Source organism: Exophiala spinifera (genome assembly GCF_000836115.1).
Source record: "Exophiala spinifera strain CBS 89968 unplaced genomic scaffold supercont1.1, whole genome shotgun sequence".
Taxonomy (NCBI): domain Eukaryota; kingdom Fungi; phylum Ascomycota; class Eurotiomycetes; order Chaetothyriales; family Herpotrichiellaceae; genus Exophiala; species Exophiala spinifera.
The window spans coordinates 2,966,818-2,987,961 of NW_015622513.1; the positions used below are offsets into that span (position 1 = coordinate 2,966,818).

Genomic DNA, 21,144 nt, shown 5'->3' on the forward strand with positions numbered 1-21,144 from the left:
GTAGCAATAGTAGCAATAGTAGCAATAGTAGCAATAGTAGCAATAGTAGCAATAGTAGCAATAGTAGCAATAGTAGCAATAGTAGCAATAGTAGCCTGTTGCTGCTAAATACCAGGTACATGTGCAGTGTACGTGTCTATTCTTCTGCCTCACCGTCATAAACCTGTTTCAATGTTCTGCATCATCACTCCCTCCATGGCAAACCATGATCCTCACCACTTTGGGGGATCTCCTCGATCGATAAAACTACACCAAAAACGTACCACTGTTCGAATGCACCACGATCCCCGTCGCATTAGCGTCCTTCAAACAATAAAGGTACGCCTCGGCGAGATCCTCAGGCTGACCGACTTTGCCTGTAGGAATATTACTCTCATGAGCCTGGAAGAACGCCCTCTTCCCTTCCTCTCCCATGCCCTGCCACAGATCCGTCTCGATCACACCGGGAGCCACGGTGTTCACTCGAATCGGCGCCAGGTCGAACGCAAGCTGTCTCGCGAGCCCATTCAATCCGGCCCCGATCAGCGCCAACATGGACCAACCCCCGGCGATAGGTTTCTCAGAAATACTTCCACCCGTCAGGACGATGGACGAGTGCCTGTCCTTCTTCATATACCTCGTGCCGACCTTGGCGACCAAGATTGCAGCGATGGTGCGTACCTGGTTGCACTTCTGCCACTTTTCGAGAGTGACTTCCTCGAGGGGGATCGTCGGTAGGCGATCACCGGCCATGTACACGATGTGGTCGACCACGCCGCCGATCTTCTTGAAGAGCGCTTCCACGTTGGCTTCGACGTCGGCACTGGCGAGGTCACAGGCGTGTCCCGAGATGCGGTCTTTGGCCTCAGGGTAGTCGTTGGCCAATGCGGCACAGACCTCTCTGACTTTTTGCTCGCGTGAGGACGAGAGGATGACGACGGCGCCGGAATCGACAAGGGCCTGCGCGACGCTGATGCCGACGCCGCCCGTTCCGCCGACGAGGAGCACTCGCTTCCCGGCGAGTTTTTTGCTGAAGCGTGCTGGTGACATGGTGGACAGGACAACCTATGAGTTCTGCAGGTGATTGTGTAGAGAGTCAATGTGTGAAGTTGTGTCGTTTGAGAAGCTTTTCTGATGATTTGATGTCAGGTTTGCAACGACGAAGGTTGTCAAGAGTTGAATCATCATCATATGAGCCATGCGTGCCTTCTACTTATACACAAAACGGCGGTCCTCATTGCTCCTTTTCTCAACTACCTAGGTACATATCCAGGAGACATCCATCCTCACACTTAACTCCGTACCGCACTTACCTTGACGGCCTAGGTACCTAGGTGCTCATGCACGGTTAGGTCCAGAGACGACGTGCATCGCTCTCAAAGTACGCTTACGAGTACCTGGGCGCAAGGAGAATCATCGTAACCTCCAGACCGAGGGAGACCGTACGTGGCCAGATGAGATGTGATTGATTGATTGCTCGTGTGCAGGAAAAGAAAAGTTTCCATGATGCGAGGCTGACGGTGCGCATCTTCCCAAAACGGACATTGCGACCACCTTCGAACGACGTCACCGCAAGGCAAAGTGTGAAGTTTAGTTATAGTTCAGTCTCCATCTGCATTCAGACTGTTACTGTCAATACAAGACCGGTTACTGTACTCGTACATCTTTGCCGCGTTTCTCTGCAGTACAGAGACATCTTTCTCTTCCCCGTGTTAAACCTCTAAACTCCGCGATGGACTCGGTGGGCTCTCACAACGACATCAGATGATTTTGACTCGAATACCTCACAAGTGCAAAACCTTCATGGACCATTTGGTAAAGACACACACACACACACACACACACACACACACACACACACACGCAAAAAGACTACTAGGCAGAGTAGACAGTGAAATCGTCAATGTCTTTTTCCGTTTTCTCCGTTCCCTGCCTTTTCATGCTATGTCCGCTCTAAACACCAACGCAACACCATCATCACCCGCCGTAACAATTCTATTGCCTCCACCACCCTGCACAAACCCAAGCACTCCTCCGCCCTCTCCTTCTCCGCGGTGACCTCTCCATTCTTGAATGAATCCCTGTCCAGCGGCAGTGGTACCTCCTCTTGCATCCCATCTTCTCACCACTCCGTCCATACCGCAACTCGTCAGGATCCAGCCGCCACGTGTCGGGTTCCTTACAAAGTCAACCTTGACGACCGCATACTCTTCGTGCGCTTCCTTGATATGCCGCCGCACGGCGAACCGGTGCACCGTGTCGAAGAGCGCGATACTGCCATCGACACTGCCCGCAGCCAGTAGATTCAGGGGAGGGCTTGAGAATGACAACGTCTCGACACCATCGCTCTGTGCCTGTAATGACGCGAGAATCTGGCCTGCTGATGCCGCGGTCGCTGATGCCGCTGCGCCTGTAGCTCTGCCGCCTTTCGCCTTGCCGGCTGTTTTCTTCGCTTGGTCTGCCACCTGCGGCAGTCCAACAACTTTGATATTACCCCCCGCACCGCCAACGGCGCATAGGGACGCTGTACAAGCGACACTGTACAGACCTCCTTCAACCTCGAACCGTTGGTCTGCAGCCGTGAGACTGACAACCGCCGACCCGGTGCCAAATACGTCCCAGACATAGAGACTGCCGTCTTCCGACACCGTAGCCAGAAGATTCCCGTCCGGCGTCCACGCGCCAGCCGTGCACGACCCGGTATGTAGATAGAAAGCCTGCACGATCGTGAGAGGAGACGCCTTGTCCGCCGAATTGATGTGGTAGACCCACACGGACCCATCGTTGGCACCGAGCGCGACCACGTTCTCGTGCTGCGGGTTCGGCGACGGCGACACCCAGTTGATCTCTTCGACTTCTGACGTCTCGGACAAAAACGACCAGTGCTTGTGGCTTGAGTCCGTCGATGCATATGCGCGCAGTTTTCCGTCCAAGCCGGCCGTCACGACATAGTCGCCGCGCGGGTATGTGAATGTGACTGCGTTGACCGAGTCTGTGTGGCCGTCCAGTTTCGCAAGTGTGGCTAAGGACGCACGTTCAACCGGTTGTTGTTGTTGTCCCTCTTGTGTGGGGACGACAGGGGAAGAAGAGGTAGAGGCGTCGAAAATATATGCCACATCGTCGCCGCCTCCTGTCACTATTATGCTCGGCCGCGACGGGTGTTGGGCGATGCAAAAGATGCTGTCGGAGTGGGCGTCAAAGTGTGCGGCCGAGTCGTTCTGTAGTTGGATTTCTTCTTGTGGTTCCCCGAGGTCCTCCTCGTCCATATCTTCGTCCATAGGGTGGTCCTCATCTTCGGGGATCTCTTCAGCGGCGTCATCGGCAGCCAGGAGGTCGTCTTCTTCCATTTCCTCGTGAGGGTTCTGGTGCGGGTCGGCAGAGGACATGATGTTCGAGAGAGGAGGTGGAAGGTCGGCGGAAAGGTGAAGGGGGGACAGGAAAGTAAGAAGAGAGATTTTGAAGTGCCGCTTGTCGTGGCAGTTAAAAACTACTCGTCGGCCAGGACCAATTTGTAAGATGGCGAGGGCAGGTCTATGGGAATCGATCGCATACCCGTGGCTTAGAAATCTTTTTTATTTACAGGGGGCTCGAGGCTGGTGGAGGGGCGTCTGGGTCTTTTTGCCTGCGATACGGCGGGATGACATAATGAACGCCTCGTCCATTCAGCCTTGCATGACTCGCGCTCAGCCTCGTGGCTGTACCGAGTACCTCAAGTACTGCACTCTCCATACCACGAGACTCACAGCTTCAATACAGACGAGAACCCCCAGAACACCTTCGAAAGCACATCCAAGTTGCGAGATCTGATGTCGGAATTAGCCCATCAAAGTGGCTTCCGTCAAGCTAAAACGCATTTTGTTCATCTTTCGTTATCCAGCTAGTCTTCACTTTCGTCTCTCATGGCTTGAATGTGCAAGTCCCCATCTATCAAAGGCAAAATAGCACAAGAAGCTGTCCACTCTCTCCGTCCGTGAAAGCCTGCTCCTCCAGATCCTTCGTTTGATCTGGTCGTGTAGACACTTGACTAACTCTCGCCGCAAATTACGGCCAATCGGTGCCGAGACGCAAAAATTAAACATGGCGACCATATCAACAGGGTCAGCATTCCTCCCTCCCCTGTCGATACCCGCCGTTCCCACCGGTAGAAAACCCAACTCAATCACATATCCAAGTTGGCAACTGGAATGGTTTCGAGTATGCACAAGTCTCCGTAACAATATCCTCATCGTTCGTCATTATTTTGAGATCATTGTGCCGCCGGACAGGAAAACATCCTCCTGCTCCTTGCAATTATTGCCGTCCCTTTTCTCTCCATTTCAATAGTTCGCTCAGGCTTGCTAGACTGCAACCCATGCGCATAAAGTCGTTCCGTAGTAGCTCGTCTGCACTGGCGCGGCTTCTAACATCGACACAGAGGCAGACGCTCAGGAAAGCTTTGAGTTCTCGAGACAGCTTGTTAGGATTCTTGAGTCTCGGCGTTCCATTGGTCGCGATTAGGAACAGGGCCTTCAGCGGCTCTTCATTAAGATAAGGGGGTTCCGATTCGATCATTTCGATGGCCATGATCCCAAGGGACCAGATGTCCACCTTGGGACCATACTCCTTTTGCTTGACAACTTCAGGTGCCATCCAGTATGGTGTGCCCACCATTGTTGCACGCTTGCTCTTGGACTCTGTAAGCTTGGCACAAAATCCGAAATCAGCTGCAAGGCTTGTTAGCATGTGTAGTGTTGACGAGGGGAGAAGAGTTCTTACTGATCTTGACATTACCGACACGGTCGAGCAACACATTGTCACTCTTGATGTCTCGGTGGATAATGTCCTGAGAATGCAGATGAGCGAGGCCTTTGCAGGTTTCGAAGCAGATCGTGGAAATCTGATCTTCTGTGATGACCGGGTTATTGTCAATGATGTCGGTGAGAGCGCCTCCCTCCATAAACTCCATCACCACCCACAGCTCATTGTTCTGTTCTTGCAAAAATGAATCTAGGAAATTGACAATGTTGGGGTGTTTCGAGTCCTTCATGACGATAATCTCATTGACGATTAGTTCTTTTCGAGGTTGATTTCTCAGATCCATCTGTTTAATGGCGACCTGACCCTTCGGTCCATGCGTACGGTATACCTCTCTTGCGACAGCTGACGTCGCACTTTCTCGTACTCTTGCGACATAGACTGAGCCAGAAGCGCCCTGTCCGATTTTCTTTTGTTTGCTGTAAGAATCATTAGGGTTGTCTTTGGAGACTACCTGCTTAAGCTTCGCCATAACTTCGTTCTCGCTCATGCTTGACATGCGAACCTCCTTTGCCCGTTCTTCGACGGGCTTCTTGGCAGTCAATGCGATCTCCGCCTCTTTACGCGGGTCAGCGGCGGGTTTGGCTTGTGGTTGTTTTGCCACATTCAGGGGCTTAGGTTGCTGTACCGATCCTGGCGATCGGCTGGGCGATTGACCATTGACCCCATTGGCTTGTGGTTTAGGCAAAACATCCTTTCGCGGAGCATCGCGCTCGGCTTGATAACGTGCGTTGGGGGACGGTTGTCGCTCTGGTTCCCGGCTGCCCGGAGCGCGAAGAGATGCCTGACCGGCAGAGGTCGACTGTGGAATTGAATTCTGAGAGGCGCTGGTTGTAGGAGCAGATGGGGCAGGTCGGTGAGCTACCGGCTGCTGCCTCAAGGAAGATGATTGCTGTGGAGCACTTGGAGCTGCCCTAGCTGGGTTGAACCTGGGATCTTGTCGGTTGGGTTGAGCGCTTCCGCCAAAACCTCCAATCTCTTGTTGGGCAATGGGTGGACGAGTCTTCGGGAGAGACGCGTTATACGCCTCCAGCTCCCTCCGCTCACGTTCGGCCGTCTCTCGTTCTTGTTCCCGTACTCGCTTGGCCTCAGCCTCCATTTGACGGCGCTTTTGTTCTTGGTTGGCGATTTCTTTGATCCTGGCGGCATCAGCTTCCATATCATACGCTGCTTTATCGGTCTGCGATCGCTGCAGTTGTGGCTTTACGGGAGGAGTGCCAGACCGGGACTGGCTATCCTGGTATTTATGCATAAACTGATTGGCATTGTACCGCTGTGCGTCAGTCGGCGGTGCCGGTCTCGGAGGAGCAACTGAATTGCCGCCCGTAGGATAACCAACTTGTTTGTTAGGTTGCGTCGCCGGGGGGGTTACCATGCCGGGAGTGTAAATCTCTGGATGCTGGTCACGCATCTTTTGGTCGGAGACGAATTGGAGCACCTCGATGACCGCCTGAGGGTTCTTCTTGTAGTCATCTCGGGTAATGGCAGAACTATTCAACAGCTTCTCCCATTCTTGTGGCAGACCTACAAATCCTCCGGTTTGAGGGTCAAAGCCAACGTGAATGCGGTGGCTGAAGTTAGTCGGGTTACTGACGCCTCCCATGCCAGGGCATCGCTCATATATTTTGTCGATCCACTCGTAGATTTCATCATCATTCCGCACTTCGCAGGTGATTGTTCGAGTGGGCAAATCTCGAGTCATGACGACTTTCCCGCCAGCATCCTTGGGATTGGCAATCCGAGTGATTTCGAAGGCCATTCGAGTCTCTTCGGAACGTGTCACTCCAGTCACTGTGTTCAGCTGAATCGACTGCATACATTTTCCAGTCTCGCTCTTCATGAAGTCGAGTCGGTATTCGCGCAGGATAAGGTATCTTTGGTTCCATTGCGCCAGGAACTTGTCTTCTTTACATCGGACATGTCCTTCCTTGATGATGTTGGCCGCTGAGGACTTCCCACTCCCCGCCAGAGATATTGAACTGCCATTCGAGAAGAACGGAGCGCTTGGGGTGCTGATGGCGGGTGAACTTGGGCCAAGATTCATGGCATCAAAGGAGGAAATGGGAAGGGCGGAGTTGGAACGCTGTAGTTGAAGTTCTCGAGGACGGTCGGTAGGAGGGCGCGGAGCAGGGCCAGGGTTCATGAACTGGCCTGCGCTGTAAAAACTTGTCATTGTCAGTAAGCATGCCAGCACATTTGAGGTCGGCAGTTGGCTGGGGTAGCGGTGCGAGTAGAGAAAGGCTGGAGCGGTGGCTTACGCATGTTCCTGGCCGGAAGCCATTATCTAAAACCGGGTGCCGAAGGACTCGGTTACACTTGTTGTCGTGAATTTTGAATCGTGAGACAGGAGGTGGAGGGGTAGTGGCTGAACTTGTGCTCAACGAAGAGGTGTTCCGGCCGGGGTCAAGTGTGGCAGTGGCAGCATGCGTGCGATGTTGTCTTCCGAGTTGACAATGAAGGACAAGTGAGGTCGAAAAGTAGAGGCCGGCAAACGATGTGCACACGGAGATGACTTGGTGTCTGTTCGGCGTCACTCCGTTCGATGGCGGCGGTGAACGTCAGGTGCGGGCCACGTGAAACTCGCAGTCTTGAGCCGAAATATTGAAGACAGGCGACTTGGGCAGTATGGGGTTCGGGTGCGGTCGAGAAGGGTGAAGTTTCGTGAGGTGCGCGGTTGGGAGTTGGTGATGAGAAGCCCAAGTCAACAGAGGACCAGGGTTGTAGGTGCTAAGACCAGGGATATGCACAAATGAACCTGATCAGGCTGAAACGACAGCGGGAGGAGGAAGCATTGAGGGTGGGTGGTTGGTGAGTGGTTGGCTGAGAGTGAGCGGCTACTGAGATGGAGCTGGCGAGGACGAGGACGAAAGAGTTTCGCTGGTGGTGCTGATGCTGTGGTGGACAAATCGGAGAAATCAGGGCCTGTATCTCTCTCTGCCGTAGAGACCTCTAAACTACTCCTGCGCTCTCTCACTTGACCTCCCGCGAGTCCAATTACCTCCTCCTTCAATGGCAAACGAGTCAACGAGTCAACGAGTCCTGACAACTGCACGCTGACTGTAACAGGGGGAGACCAACATGGGACAGGGGCAACGACAGGGACCGTCCCTCTAGCACACCCGCTACCTCGTATCTGACCTATATCAAACTGCTCCTGACCTATCGGAGTACTTTTCCCTCCAACAATAGATGCAAGTATGGAGCGCCTCAGGGATTGTCCTCGTTGACGTTGTATCCCTAACCCTTGAGTGATTCTAGGTATGTGAGTACTCTCCCCTGCCGTGTCATACTATAGGAGTATCTTCCCACACACTCACCACGACTAAAGGACGACCTGGTTCCCTACTGGCTCTTGTCGACAGGCATCTCGAAGCCGATGCTCTCCATCAAGCACAATCTGAAATCTGAAATCTGAGATATGAAATCTGAGATATGAAATCTGAAATCTGTTCTCTCGTTCTGTCGCGTCAACCCTGCCCGGTCCTCCGTCGCCTTGTTCTATCAAACAACCAAAGTGGCGAACCAAGGAAAATCTCAGACATCCCTGGTGTCAGGACCCAGAATCCCTTCTAGACGCTGAAGAAAATAATCAGTTGTTGCCACGAGTGAAGCTACTTGCATGGAGAATGCTCTCCTTTCCAAATTTGGCCAACGTCCACTGGTCTGTTTCAGAAATACGGCTCAGTAAGCCCTTGAGGAAGAGTCTAGGTTTGAGTATCAATTACAAATTAGGCAAATCTAGGATGACCATGAGTATCTGTCGCCTTTGATCTGTCTACACCCCGTGCTCCCACCATGGCATCTGACATAACGAAAAGACAGACGTCGTGATGGGCGGGCACCAGGCGCACGGGACAGCTGGACACGTACAATATCATACATCTGCACCCTCTCGATGCTGATCATGAGACAGGAGTGGCGATCCAACGGACCGTGCCTAGCCATTATAGCTATGACCAACAAGAACTGGGGTTTGTTGTCTTTGCAAGGACCACATGGTGACACGAATGCCGTTCTCACACGATGGCTTTGTTCAGGATCTCTGCACACGTATAATACTCTTCACACTCACTAATTTGCCACCATGTTACCAACCACCCCAGCAAGCTCTGAGAAGAGAATTCCTTTCAGCACGCCCTCACCCTGCTTTTCAGCCCAATGACCCGTGTCGATGAGTTTGCGCTTCCAACTCCTCTTCTGATGCTCGCTCAGCTCTTCCCACTTCTTCAGCGTTTCATCTCTGACCAGATTTGCATCGTGTTCAAGGACTTCCGTCGAAAGTTCACCAGCCTCGGCTCCGTCTCGAACGACGATAGCCTTGGGCGTGTCAAGGCGAGAATTCTCTCGGACAAAGTCCTCCAGCGTCTTTTCCAAATCTGACACGACATGGGAGATCTCGGACTGCACTCCCTCTGCAGCAGTCTTGACTCTCTCTGTAGCGCTATGTGCGGCGACCGGAATATCTGACGGCTTTATAGATGGGAGACCATCGGCAAACAAATAAGGGCGAGCAATTACCTCCCGCATTCGAGGTGATAACCAGTCGGATGCACCAAGAACGGGAGGCACAGCTCCTCGAATCTCGCAAAAAGCCTGCATGAGAACCGCAACAACACCGACCACGACGAGTGCGAAAAATACGCTGAATGTAGTTTGCATCGTCTCGGAGCGGCCCGGAGGGATGAGAACGTAGCGAGGAGTCTTCGTGTACAGCGTCGGGAATGGCCGTAGTGGTAGATACTGCACCTTCACCATCATATCGACGCCCACAGAAGCCAGGCGAATGGACTGGGGCGGTGTGTCTTTGGTCACAGGGAGTGACGGGCCCTGGAACCTCGAGAAGACAAGCCGGGTCAATGGGCCGCTATGAATATTGCGCAAGAGTGTATATGATCGAAATGTGCCTAGCAACCCAGACTGACCAGAGTAATCGATCGTAAGCAGTTCGATAGAGCTAGCATCCCCACTCTGGCCTGCAACGGCAATGACTGTTTGCTGATCGCCCTGCTCTGACGGGCTCAACGTGCAGACGTCGAGTCCAACGGCAGCTTTGGTAGATTTGTCCAACCGTTTGCGTAGAGTCACACGAGACTGGGAGAAATCCTGGGAGACTCTTAGGACCAGCAGGTCCGCACCGCTCCTTCCAGGCCTGTTCTGTAGGAGTAAGAGATGATGGGGTGTGAGGAAGCGGATGGCCCGAAACCTGGGCCTCTTAGAAGGTGGAAGTGAAGTCGTCGATTCTGTCGTGCGGTATAATGATGCAGGGCTGTTCTTCTGGGAGGAAGAGACAGGTAACTTTTGCACAAAGACCTCGTCGTCTGTGCAGTATGCTAGAATATATCCTCCCTCCTCATCATTGTCCGAACAAAGATCCAGATCGCCAGCTTCACTATTCCCCAGACTGATGCGTGAAACCTCGTCCTTTGGCGTCGGCTTTGGCGCAGGCTTGAAAACAATAATCTCATTCTCTGGGGCAAGTCCTGATGCAATGGCTGCTATTCGAGATTTTCCTGGCTGCTGTGCTGGTGAAAAGCGCAGGACTCTTTGATATGTTTCATTCTTGGAGCCTGTCGCCGATTTGAACAACGCTGTCCTTCCCAGCGCTTGTGAACCCTGGGTCGGCTTCTCCGTCTTTTCCACAGCAGTCCCATCAGCCCTCCTCTTCTTTGCTGGCAGTCCTATGCGGAAAGACCTCAAATGTTCGTTCTTGCCCGCATTTTGATCCGCGACTGAACTGTTGATGCCGGCAAAAGCAACCAGGGAAGAACTCGAGGAATCTGAGACCGCGAGACTCGTCACCGAGTCTTCGTCCTTTGCTAGCTCAATGTCAACCACCTCCGCCAGCTGCTCTCGTTGTGTTGTATCGATCAATGATATTTTGTTAGGAACACCTGTCGAGGAAGAGCCGCCGCCGCCGCCAACGAGCAAGAAATCAGGGTTGTAGGGATCGAAATCGGCTGCATAGAGTGGATAGGAGAGCTTGACCTGCGAAGAGACTACGTTGGGCGCCATATCGAAGGGGAGTGTCAGTGGTGGAGCGATACCATGAGATCATTAATCGGCTGCGCACACACATAGACGCACAGGGAGGTATAAGAAAGAATGCGAGAATCAGCAAGTCATCTGGATGGCGGTTTCTAAGAGAAAACAAAGAGGCTACGTCAGTCACTTCGAACGATGTGGACACATTCTTTGTTTATCGATAGTCGCCAGTGCTTCGGCATCCAATACGACTTCGACTGGGAAGCACGGCACCTCGTAACTTCAACTTAGGAGTATCCCATAGCAAACACTTCCTGACCTCAGTTTTGTTTCCGATCTAATTAACTTAAATATGCGCAGACGCTCAACTTTCATTACACACCCAAGTCGAGCAGTGAACCCAGCAGACATCCAAGTCTACGAGAACCAACTGCTCCTGGGCGCGCTAAAGGCAGCTCGAGAAGAACGACTGACACTTGGTCTGAAGGAGCTTCCAGAGGAGGTAGTAGAGGTTCTCCAAGAAGCTCACGAACTTCATATACGATGGACGCGCGAAGAGACCTACCACAGTTCGCCGCCATTCTTATCCAGAACATCTCCCGGTCTACACGTCCAATACACCCCCTTGAAAGAAGACCAGCCCGACCACCTATGCAAGCTCCTTCAAAAGGTCTTCGGTGACCAGGTCCACTGCAAGTCCCCAAAAGCAACCTTCATTAGCCCGCCCTTGATCTCAGAACGTTTCGCGCAGACAGCTTCGTCACATTACTACACCCTCCTTCCGACTGTCAGACACCTGGCAAGCTACCTCCAACGGACCATCTGCAAACCCTCGGACCTCTCTTGTATCCATACAGCTACCCTCCTGAACCTAGCGGACGTGATCGACTTCGACTATGACAGCATCTCACATGCTCTCATACTGACGGTGCAGTGGTCGAAACAACCAGAAGTCATCTGGGACCCCATTGGGGACTTTACGACCTTTGACGCCTGGAACCTTGACATCCAGTCCTCTCCAAACGACAAAGTCGAAGTTGGCATACTAAGTCCATCACCCGCAACTGAGCCCTCGGATCTCCAGCTCTCTGGATTCCTCACGACGGTCGGAAGCGACGACCACCCCAAAGCCACGCTCTTCAGTTTTCCCTCGCGCCACCACACTCTTGGCCCAGCACAGCGGCGCGACCAACGATACACAGTGTCTTTCGAACAGCCGACCGGCCTACACCCGATCCTGAAGATATCTTTCCCTAATGGCGAGTCTCTCGTCGAACCGCAGACCAAACCACCGGGAAGCGTCTGCGCCCTCCAGACGTACGTGACCCTCCCGTCGCATCTCTTCGCCGACAAATATGCCTTTCTGAGCAACGACCCGCTGTTTCAAAAGTCCCATAATCTAGGACAACTGCACTCTATCGCAGGCGAGACTGACCTCGAAGCCCCCGACTATGTCGTTGACCGATGGGGATCCACGATGCTACTCGACATCCGCACTCCAGATACGGATGAAGGCGGGGAGGAGAACAAGAAGAAGCACGACGAAAGAACCGCTTCATCCACGCAGTGGAATGTGACGATCCCTCTTCATCTACGCTACCTTGAGCCAAGCTCAGGAGGACACTCCGAAGTTGAAATGCCATGGCCGATTGTCTTCTGGGCCTGCACTGCCGAAGAAGGTACAAAGTTCCCCGTCAACCCTTTTGACAGAATCCATCTGGGCTACGATGGGCTGTTTGGGCCACGGACGATGTTCTACCATCTCGATCCTGCACCTGAAGTCGGATCCAGCGGGAGACTCGTCGAACGTATCTCCGTGCCTGTCTTGGACACGGAGACTGCAAGCCCACGGACTATTGAGTTGGTGACGCTGGCCACGATAGCTTTGGGATTTGTATGGGTTTTGCTCAAGCTGAGAATTCCGAGCCTATTGTCTTCGAGCTCTCGTGCGGAAAAGCCGGTCATCAAGAAGAAACAGTGAACCAAAAAGCCCCGGGCGTTGTGCACTAGACATGTAGTATACCTGGGCAATAGCAATAGCACTATAGCCCTTTGGATGCAGCTACCGTGAAATGTGAACGGACACTTGACATTGTCTACCCACCATGCCTATGCAAACTCTTTCTTGAACAGTACGGCAACATCAGACGGGCATAACGTTTCGTCTACTCGCCTCAAGCACTGACTGCTACGTCTCTTCATGGTTGATTGAGCGCACGGGATCACACCATCTCCTTGCACAGGGCCCATCTCTCGTGTGTCTCGTCCTCCTCCTGGTCGTCGTCTTCACCGCGGCCACTTCTCTCTCTTCAGCCTGCCGTCCCAGTCAATCAGTGTCACGAGCCGTCGCTCGCTACTGTGCACCCTTCGACGGGCCATTGTGGCATCTCACGGCGCAAAGTCGACCGTGATCCTCTCCTCTCGTGATTCGTCATCCAGCTGACTTCTTTGCTTTTCTTTTCTCGCCCTCCTCGTCGCCTTTTTTTTGTGCCCCTGTGATACACCGCCAGGTAGCCACAGTCGTCATACACTCGGGACGAAGCAAATCAAACTAAAAAAAAAAGTGATTGAGTGATTCATTCTTTCCCAACCGACCAACCAACCAGCCGACCGACCATCGTGACCATCGAAACTGTGTCCTTGCGTCTATAAGGCTGGGATGGGGGCTGGGCTCGCCTGAATGCATTCCCAAGTTCGGACCGACATTTTTGGATGTGACAAGTCCTCTCTTTTCTCGTGGAACGTCAACCATTCAACTTACCTGCCCCATTTGACAACTTGCAACCCCCCTGCCACACTTCACACACACAGACACACACACACACACACGAGCGGGCGCGCCCGACTGGACAGGTCACTAGTTACACTGACTAGTAATCACATTGCAGTGACATACTCACTGACTGATGGACGCCTTGATAGATTGAGATTGTGATTGTGGCCTAGGGGTGTAGGGTGTAGGGGGTGGTACCAACAACCGCTAAGTGTCCCGTGTGTTGCGAGGAGGCCTCATGTCCAGTCCATTGTCAAGTGCTCGCAAGACCAGGTTGGTTCTTTTTCGATAGATCAAACTTCATGATGGCGTGGGGGTCGAAAGACACCCCCCTTTCCCCAAAACCTTCCGTTGCCTATTTTATCTGTGTGACAAGGGTAGCCACACGCCTAAGTTAGATGCATATCGCACAGAGAGAGTATACACGTCGAGTCGAGTCGAGTCGGCAGATCAACCCATCAACCGTGACTTGTGACACATGATGCATCTCGCAGTAGCCTTATGCATCGCGGACCTCTGTCTCCTGTCCAACGATTCGCTGTCGCTGTAGTTCAGGCAGGGCAATTTGCAACTTTTGAAGTTTGATATTGAGGCTGAACGAGAAACTCGGCCTTGGTCGTTCCGGTGGTCGGGCGACCGTACTGGGATATCCTTCTCGTCAAGGGGGGAAGAAAAAGACAAAAGGCGTCTCCTTTTGAAACTATCCGCACATAATTGGAAAAAAAGGCAATCATCCGGCGGATGCAAACACGCGAAGTTGGCGGCTGTTCACCTAACCAGGGTACGTTTGAAGTGTACCGATTCGTCCAAAATTCCGTTGATGTCAACTGCTTGCTTCACCATTTGGGAGCAATCTGCACGGATTTGCCTTGGTTTACATCATCATGCTTGGGGGCTGTTCTCAAGATGGTCGGAGGCAGATACGGGTGGCGTCGCTAGTTCTTGTGAATGGCAGGTGTATGACGACTCCGGGAGCCCTGTTTACGAAGATGATGTCTCGGATGCCTACTCGTACTCGTACCGCCAATTTCAATTCAAACTGCAAAACAGACGATCGATCAGTGTACGCGGAGCTCGCACGGTGTCCACCCACTAGCCAGTGGCAGTAATGCTCTCTCTGGTAGCCTTAATGAGGTGGACACACCTTCGCTTCATCAGGCTCTGCCTTGAGCTCTAACTGGGTTCACGTGCAGCTTGATCCATGCGCCCCAGCATGGCAACGGGAGGAAGGATCCATCATGGAACATTCCGGATACTTACTCCAGAAGTACACTGTGGGTTCTCTCCGGGAAGCTCCAGAAGAGGTATCCGGTTCTCAATCCTCTTTGTAGATTGTACACTAGTTGGATGCTTCTGTATTGGCCCCAGGTGAGGTCGGCGGGGCTGAAAGCGTCGCGGTATTGAGAGCTGACCGGTGTAGCCAAGTCTCGATTCCTGATATGAACTTTAGGGGTCTCGACTCGATCAGAAGTGAGGAGGCGTTCGCTTAAAGGAGGATAATGTAACACGCCAAACTTAGAATTCGCTCTTGATTGGCGTATACTGGCCAAATCGATGTTCACTCTCGCCAAAGCAAGTACGTACATATGTTCTCCGGACGCAAGGGACTCACCGGTGATATTAAACATATCGGCGTTGCGGACACATTCCTTCCAGGATCGACTCGATTGCCTTTTTGGGTTTCGGTTGCTGGGCGGCTCCGAGAGGGGGCGTAATGGTCGTTAACAGGGAGAAGCTGATCCAATGATGAAGACGCGAGGTCACCTCACCTGGCTATTCGCCGGCCACTGCTCAACTGCATCGTGCTATTGAATTGCTCCGCGCTTGTCTCATGGGATCGGAGTTATCACATGCAAATCCTGCGAAGCTTCTTACTACAAGGCAACCGGTGTCAATACACTTGAGCGAATATGATCACCAGACGGTAAACCCTTGTGCCTTCGTACGCTCTTCCTGTGGAAGGACAGTGCCCGGCTCGCGAAGACAACCTCAAACACGGGAAAGTCGACATGTGGTTGTAGTGCTTCTGCTGCCGAGGGCGTTTCAAGGATGAGGTGAGCATCGAGAGAACAAGACTAAAGGAAGAAGAAAGATGCCTTTTCTGACAGTGCTCAAACGAAGCTGTGACGGAGCCCAGGTTCAGAAGTTGCAGGAGCCTCGCTTCGTCATACATGTATAGTCTCGCAAGAGGAAGGTTCAGCCATAGGTAGGTCCTCGAAAGGTATGAAGGGAAGCACTGCCTGTTCACCACGATATCGTTCCGGTACGGCCCGAAGATGCTCGCGTGGGAGGTCAGATGCAGGAACGGAGTCACGCAATCTCGCAAATAAAAATGCGCATTATGACCAGACCATGTCGGCTCACGCAAGCAGTTTACCTATGCCGATAACCATGTCCACATGCGCAAGATTGCTGGAACCGGGACAACGAAATCACTCTGATGTAACCACCTGGTCCTCTTGTTCCTCCTACACGGACGCCTTTCAGTGTTCCCGGGATGAGTTAGCCAGCGTTCTCGAAGAACGAAACCCGCCTGGCCATGTAAGACTGTGATGTCATTGTAGAACGTGTCAGCCGGTCCTAGGAGTTAAAGTTGAAGGGCGGTGTTCAACGGGAAGATGGAGGGTGTCCGCGTCGTTGGCCTTACAGAAGATAGACTGGTTGGCAGTTTGCGACCAGACCAGTGCGCACATGGCGTTAGTGACGGAGACCATCATCAAAATACCGGCTAGAATCGGCAGGATCAGGTCGGCGTGATATATTGCGCAGTCTCCTATGATGGGAATACGCGGCGTGTGGTGTACAAGTTTCAAACGTGAGAAACTTGACCACGTTGTGAACCGAACCAACAGCGAATGCTCAATAGGCCCGTACAACCCCATTTTGAGAACACTGTACCCTGGGATGACAGGACCCCTTCTGGCGGCGAAATGAGATTTCCTAGGGTCTGTTGGAGCTGCCTGGTACGAGTATGGAGTGATGCAACGACTTGATATGGCCTGAAGCCTGCTAGGCTACCCCTCTATCGTATACTCGTCGGCATGAGTCCTGAGGAGGGGTTGGCCTGACAAGGGCTGAACGGTAGCATCGTTTGTCGGGTAGCTGTGCAGTGCATGAAGGGAATTAGCATATCACGTTGGAGATAGGCAAATTGTCAGCGGCCAGTGAGATAAGCTCGTTCTCTTGGGGCGTACAATAAGGAATGTGAACGAAGAAGAGAGCCCTAGTAAGAATAGGCAGGTCGGCCAGCCCGGCGGAACGTGCCATCTGAAGACAATAGGCAATGGATAACGCCGGTGGAAGGCCTCCGGTGTGCACTCCATAGTTGGATGCAAGGCGGCACCAGACCAGATCCCTACCCATTGTATGATGTATACCATGGACACCTTTAGTGTGATACTTGAAACGCCAAAACATAGCGCCAGCGCCAGAGCCAGATCCAAGAATGATTCAAGGTGAAGTATCCTGGCGGTGGTGTTTTCCGCAGTAGCTGTGAGAGGCAGTGCTGGGTTAGCGGTAGAGGTTGCAGTTCCCGTACAAAGAGCAAGTACCTACTAGGTATAAGAGGGCTGCATGCCCTCAAGCAAAGAGACAGAAGCTTGTTTTTCCTTCCCACCAGCGCTCGTGTGGCACGTCTGGCTTGTACGGAGTACTACAGGTACAGTATGAATCTGTCAGACTATTACTCCGTACGAGACCAGAAACCGGTGAACCACGCCGTGCCGCAGAGCCGCAGAGCTGCACTAACCCAAAGAGGCATAGTGGTTGCCTGGTGGTTCGCGCACCTCGTTTACCTCACGAAGCCTCCATCCGGTCTCACAGCAACTCCTGCCGAGACCACGCGCCCCCCCCCCCCCCCCCCTTTGCGCCTGGCTGCGAGGCAAGAATGGGTTGTACAGTATGCCACCTGGTTCGCGAGACTGGAGCTGATCTTACGGTTTGACGCTATGACTTGGCGGACTCAGTGCAGTCAACAAATCTAGAGAATATAGAGCGTTGCCGGTGACCAGCGAGCAGAGGTCTCTGACTCTTCACCAGAACACACATGTGTCTGCTAGTGAGGTCTCTAGTTGACCATTCGAGGCGAGGTCCAATCTCACAAACCATCGCTGTTTGCATGACATCAGCTCGACGCCATAATTCTTGCTAAACTCTCATTTCCCTGACTTGCGGTTCTTCTGGCCCTTTGGACCACCTCGCCTCGAAAAAAGAGTCCCCGGAGGACAATCTCTTACTGCACAGTCGTATGTACCGGATTTCCACACTGTGATTCTGGCCCGGTCTCCAAAAATGCCTCACGGCGCCGGTGAAGTGGCGAAAGCGTGTTAACGGGTGATATTCCCAGCAGAGCCTTGGCAATCTGATGATTCATCCGTCCGAGTCTTCGACATCCAGGACCTCCAGATCTCCCCCTGCAACCGATGCCATGTCATGGTTCAGACGGAAATCAGGCCTGCCAGAAACCACTCAGCCTCCGGACCCGAGTGAGAAAGAACCGAGTGAGAAGTTTTCGCCGTCGCCAAATCAATCACCCAACAGCAAGAATCCCAGGTACGCCTTCATGGCTCCCGGTCCGCGCGTCTTCATCCCTTCCTAATTGATTTTCCGGTGCCTATGTAGGTTTGAGAGCAATGTCCCAGGAAGGCAGCAGCAACGGCGGCCTTGGAGTGACTCGTTGGCCCATGACTCTTCACTGCGAATACCGCTGCAGCCACTCCCTTCAAAGTCGAAGGAGGAACCCAGTAGCACTGAGTTCAATCAATTGACCTTGGCCGACCAAAATCGATCCAACAACCACCTTTCGGATCCCATGAGACGCTCCAAACGCCCGGCGCTTGACCAGGACGCTTGCTATCCGAACAAGAAGGACGATCGAGGATCAGGATCGCACTTTTCCGGACGGCACGAAAACGCCCTGTCTTCACCCACACCTGCTTCCACGAGAACACCGACCCCATCGCAAGGCTATCGATCGACCCAGAGGACGCCGGTGTCTTCTCCCAAGTTACCCCACCCGGCGCCTGCGTCGGGTCCTAAGCCACATTCCCGCCAGCCGTCCCACCTCCACTCTGTGTCCCAGGATGGTCCATCGGACAAAGAGTCCAAAATGCTCCTCCAACCAGAAACACGCCCTATCTCCCACGAACAGCTCGTTAATGAGGTGAAAGGAATATACGCAGGCCTCGTGATGGTTGAGAAGAAGTGCGTCGAGATCTGTCAGCAACAGTCCCAGACTACAAACAAGCTTTCCAATGAGCAGTGGCAGGCCCTGATTGCCTTACATCGAACTCTGTTGCATGAACACCATGATTTCTTCTTAGCCAGTCAACATCCCACTGCTTCACCTGCACTTCGGCGACTACCGACCAAATATGCCATGCCTGCGCGGATGTGGAGACACGGTATTCACTCTTTTCTTGAGTTGCTCCGTCATCGATTACCTTTCTCGCTCGAACACATGCTCAGCTTTGTCTATCTTGCCTATCAAATGATGGGCTTGTTGATGGAATCGGTACCTGCCTTTCATGAGACTTGGATAGAATGCTTAGGAGACCTTGCACGATACCGGATGGCCATTGAAGAATCTGACATGCGAGATCGAGAGCACTGGTCTAATGTCGCCAGAATGTGGTATAATCGCGCTGCCGATTACTCACCAACAACTGGTCGTATACAGCACCACTTGGCTGTATTGGCGAGACCGAATATTGTTCGACAGCTCTTTTACTATTCAAAGGCCCTTATTAGCGGTATCCCATTTGTGAATGCCCGGGATTCGATTATGCTTTTATTCTCTCCGTTTCTTGACAAATATGAGACAACAAGTCAAAAGTATCTCAAGGTAGAAACTAGTCTGGTTACCGCGGCAGGAATACTCTTCACTCATGGCTTCATTCATGACTATTGCTCGCACATCACTCGTTTTGTATCCGAGTTAGACGGCACTATCAACCGAACCGGATCGAATTTTAAGATGCAAGGAGCAGAGATGGCATCGTCTTTGATCGCCATGATTCTCGACTTCGGATCCGATGAAAATTACCTTTGGAAGGCCCTTTGTGCGAATTTCGAGAAGAGTAAACAGACCCAAACCGAAGGACAATCGGATCCCAATTCTGCCAAAATTCAATCTGAGAATCCTATGATCAAGGCTCAACTACACCGCAAATTCTGGGAGCAAGAACGCCCTATCAATGCGCGAGACTTTATTCAGGTTGCTGCGCCACTTGGTGACCGACTAGGGGTCAAATTCTCTTCATCTGACGAAGTCACATCATACGTTCTGCCTATCTGGCATCAGTGCACTTCCATTGTTGCGTCCAAGGTTGGAGATAGGAACATCCTACCCTATCTACACTTTACTTTAGCGTTTCTATGGAGCCTGTCATATTTTCCAGAAGGTTTCATCTATCTTGAGAACTATGTTCCGTGGGACAAATTGGTTTTGTCATTGAATTCAATCAGCAGATCTGGTGTGGTGGACAATAAAGTTGAGTTCCCTATCTTCCCTCCACAACAGTCAGGCACAGGCCGTCAGTTACCAGAGGATTTCTTAATGCGTGGATTTCAATGGTCTCAACACTATTATCCCGCCGACTTTTTTGAAGGCCAAGTGACAGACGAGGATGACCGCACGTTGGAGCTTCCAAGTCATGCAGCGCCACGTGCAGAGAGGTGTCTCTGGCTTGGCGTAAGACTTGCATCTGTAAGTGGAATTCCTCGTTATATTGCTGGGAGAACTCACCAATTCTTTCCTTAGTTACAACGCTACATCGTCTATGACAGCATCTCGAAATTGTTTTCCTGCACGGAATTCACACAAGCTTTGCCACCTGTTTCTTTTCCCAATACGTTTCAGTTCCCCGCCGGCCTTGAGCATGGAGAAGACAGCTCGATGATAGACGTGGCCTGAGGGCCTTGTCCGATTATGGTCGCTATCCACGTTAATTGATTACTCACAAGATCGTGATCTTGACTATCCATGGCCTCGACCACGGAGGATATCCACGTCGTCCGAGGGCCGACAGGAGCTTAGTATTGCCGTACAGGACGCCGCACCACAAAGTCAAGGCTTCATTGGCAAGCCCTGCATGGTCATGTATTTTCCTCGACTGAACCCGTCAAATAGTGCTTCATTCGCACGATGATATATTTATGACGGCGAGTGCCTAAGCATAAGGCCAGCACCTCAACTTTACAACATAAGATGCGGCAGTGATGGTTGTCAGGGTGGTTTTACCGCGAAGGCCATCGGATTTCCCACCTGGAACAAGGTGCCTGATCGTGCCGAGACCATTCGAACGGGCGTTGATCACTGAGAGGATGACCGATGCTGTGGATGTTTATTTCGGGGAAGCAGAAATTGCTATAAACGATGTGTAGGTACGTCTATTGTCGTGGTTGGCAGTCATAATTTGGAAAGCAAACAAAACCTGCCAGGGAGATGATGGCTTTGAGGAATCATAGGCTAATGAAGGCGAAGCATTCAGACATTCCCTTCGCATGCGTTATATCCTTGTTTCCAAACGCAACGGCGCGCGACACCGAGGAGCGACACCGAGCACTTGGGAACGCTTTAGTACTTCCATCGGGCTCAAAGGTGCTTGCTTGCACTT

At 52.3% G+C, this 21,144-nt stretch overlaps 6 protein-coding genes across 6 annotated transcripts; 2 read left to right on the plus strand and 4 right to left on the minus strand.

The window, feature by feature from the left end:
* Nucleotides 1–246: 246 nt before the first annotated feature.
* Nucleotides 247–1,029, minus strand: PV08_01111 (uncharacterized protein; the record flags this gene model as incomplete). The annotated part of the gene is made up of 1 exon (XM_016375476.1): nucleotides 247–1,029. The coding sequence occupies one exon, from the start codon at nucleotides 1,027–1,029 to the stop codon at nucleotides 247–249; it is 783 nt and encodes a 260-aa protein (XP_016240752.1).
* Nucleotides 1,030–1,916: 887 nt separating this feature from the next.
* On the minus strand, nucleotides 1,917–3,365 carry PV08_01112 (uncharacterized protein; the record flags this gene model as incomplete). The annotated part of the gene is made up of 1 exon (XM_016375477.1): nucleotides 1,917–3,365. The coding sequence occupies one exon, from the start codon at nucleotides 3,363–3,365 to the stop codon at nucleotides 1,917–1,919; it is 1,449 nt and encodes a 482-aa protein (XP_016240753.1).
* A 904-nt stretch (nucleotides 3,366–4,269) lies between these two features.
* PV08_01113 (uncharacterized protein) lies at nucleotides 4,270–6,946 on the minus strand (the record flags this gene model as incomplete). The annotated part of the gene is made up of 2 exons (XM_016375478.1): nucleotides 4,270–4,682; nucleotides 4,735–6,946. The coding sequence occupies 2 exons, from the start codon at nucleotides 6,944–6,946 to the stop codon at nucleotides 4,270–4,272; spliced, it is 2,625 nt and encodes an 874-aa protein (XP_016240754.1).
* A 1,898-nt stretch (nucleotides 6,947–8,844) lies between these two features.
* PV08_01114 (uncharacterized protein) lies at nucleotides 8,845–10,785 on the minus strand (the record flags this gene model as incomplete). The annotated part of the gene is made up of 1 exon (XM_016375479.1): nucleotides 8,845–10,785. One exon carries the CDS (start codon nucleotides 10,783–10,785, stop codon nucleotides 8,845–8,847), a length of 1,941 nt encoding a protein of 646 aa, XP_016240755.1.
* A 322-nt stretch (nucleotides 10,786–11,107) lies between these two features.
* PV08_01115 (uncharacterized protein) lies at nucleotides 11,108–12,736 on the plus strand (the record flags this gene model as incomplete). The annotated part of the gene is made up of 1 exon (XM_016375480.1): nucleotides 11,108–12,736. One exon carries the CDS (start codon nucleotides 11,108–11,110, stop codon nucleotides 12,734–12,736), a length of 1,629 nt encoding a protein of 542 aa, XP_016240756.1.
* A 5,218-nt stretch (nucleotides 12,737–17,954) lies between these two features.
* On the plus strand, nucleotides 17,955–20,441 carry PV08_01116 (uncharacterized protein; the record flags this gene model as incomplete). Its single annotated transcript, XM_016375481.1, has 3 exons — nucleotides 17,955–18,079; nucleotides 18,149–20,234; nucleotides 20,289–20,441. 3 exons carry the CDS (start codon nucleotides 17,955–17,957, stop codon nucleotides 20,439–20,441), a joined length of 2,364 nt encoding a protein of 787 aa, XP_016240757.1.
* Between the last annotated feature and the right edge of the window lie 703 nt (nucleotides 20,442–21,144).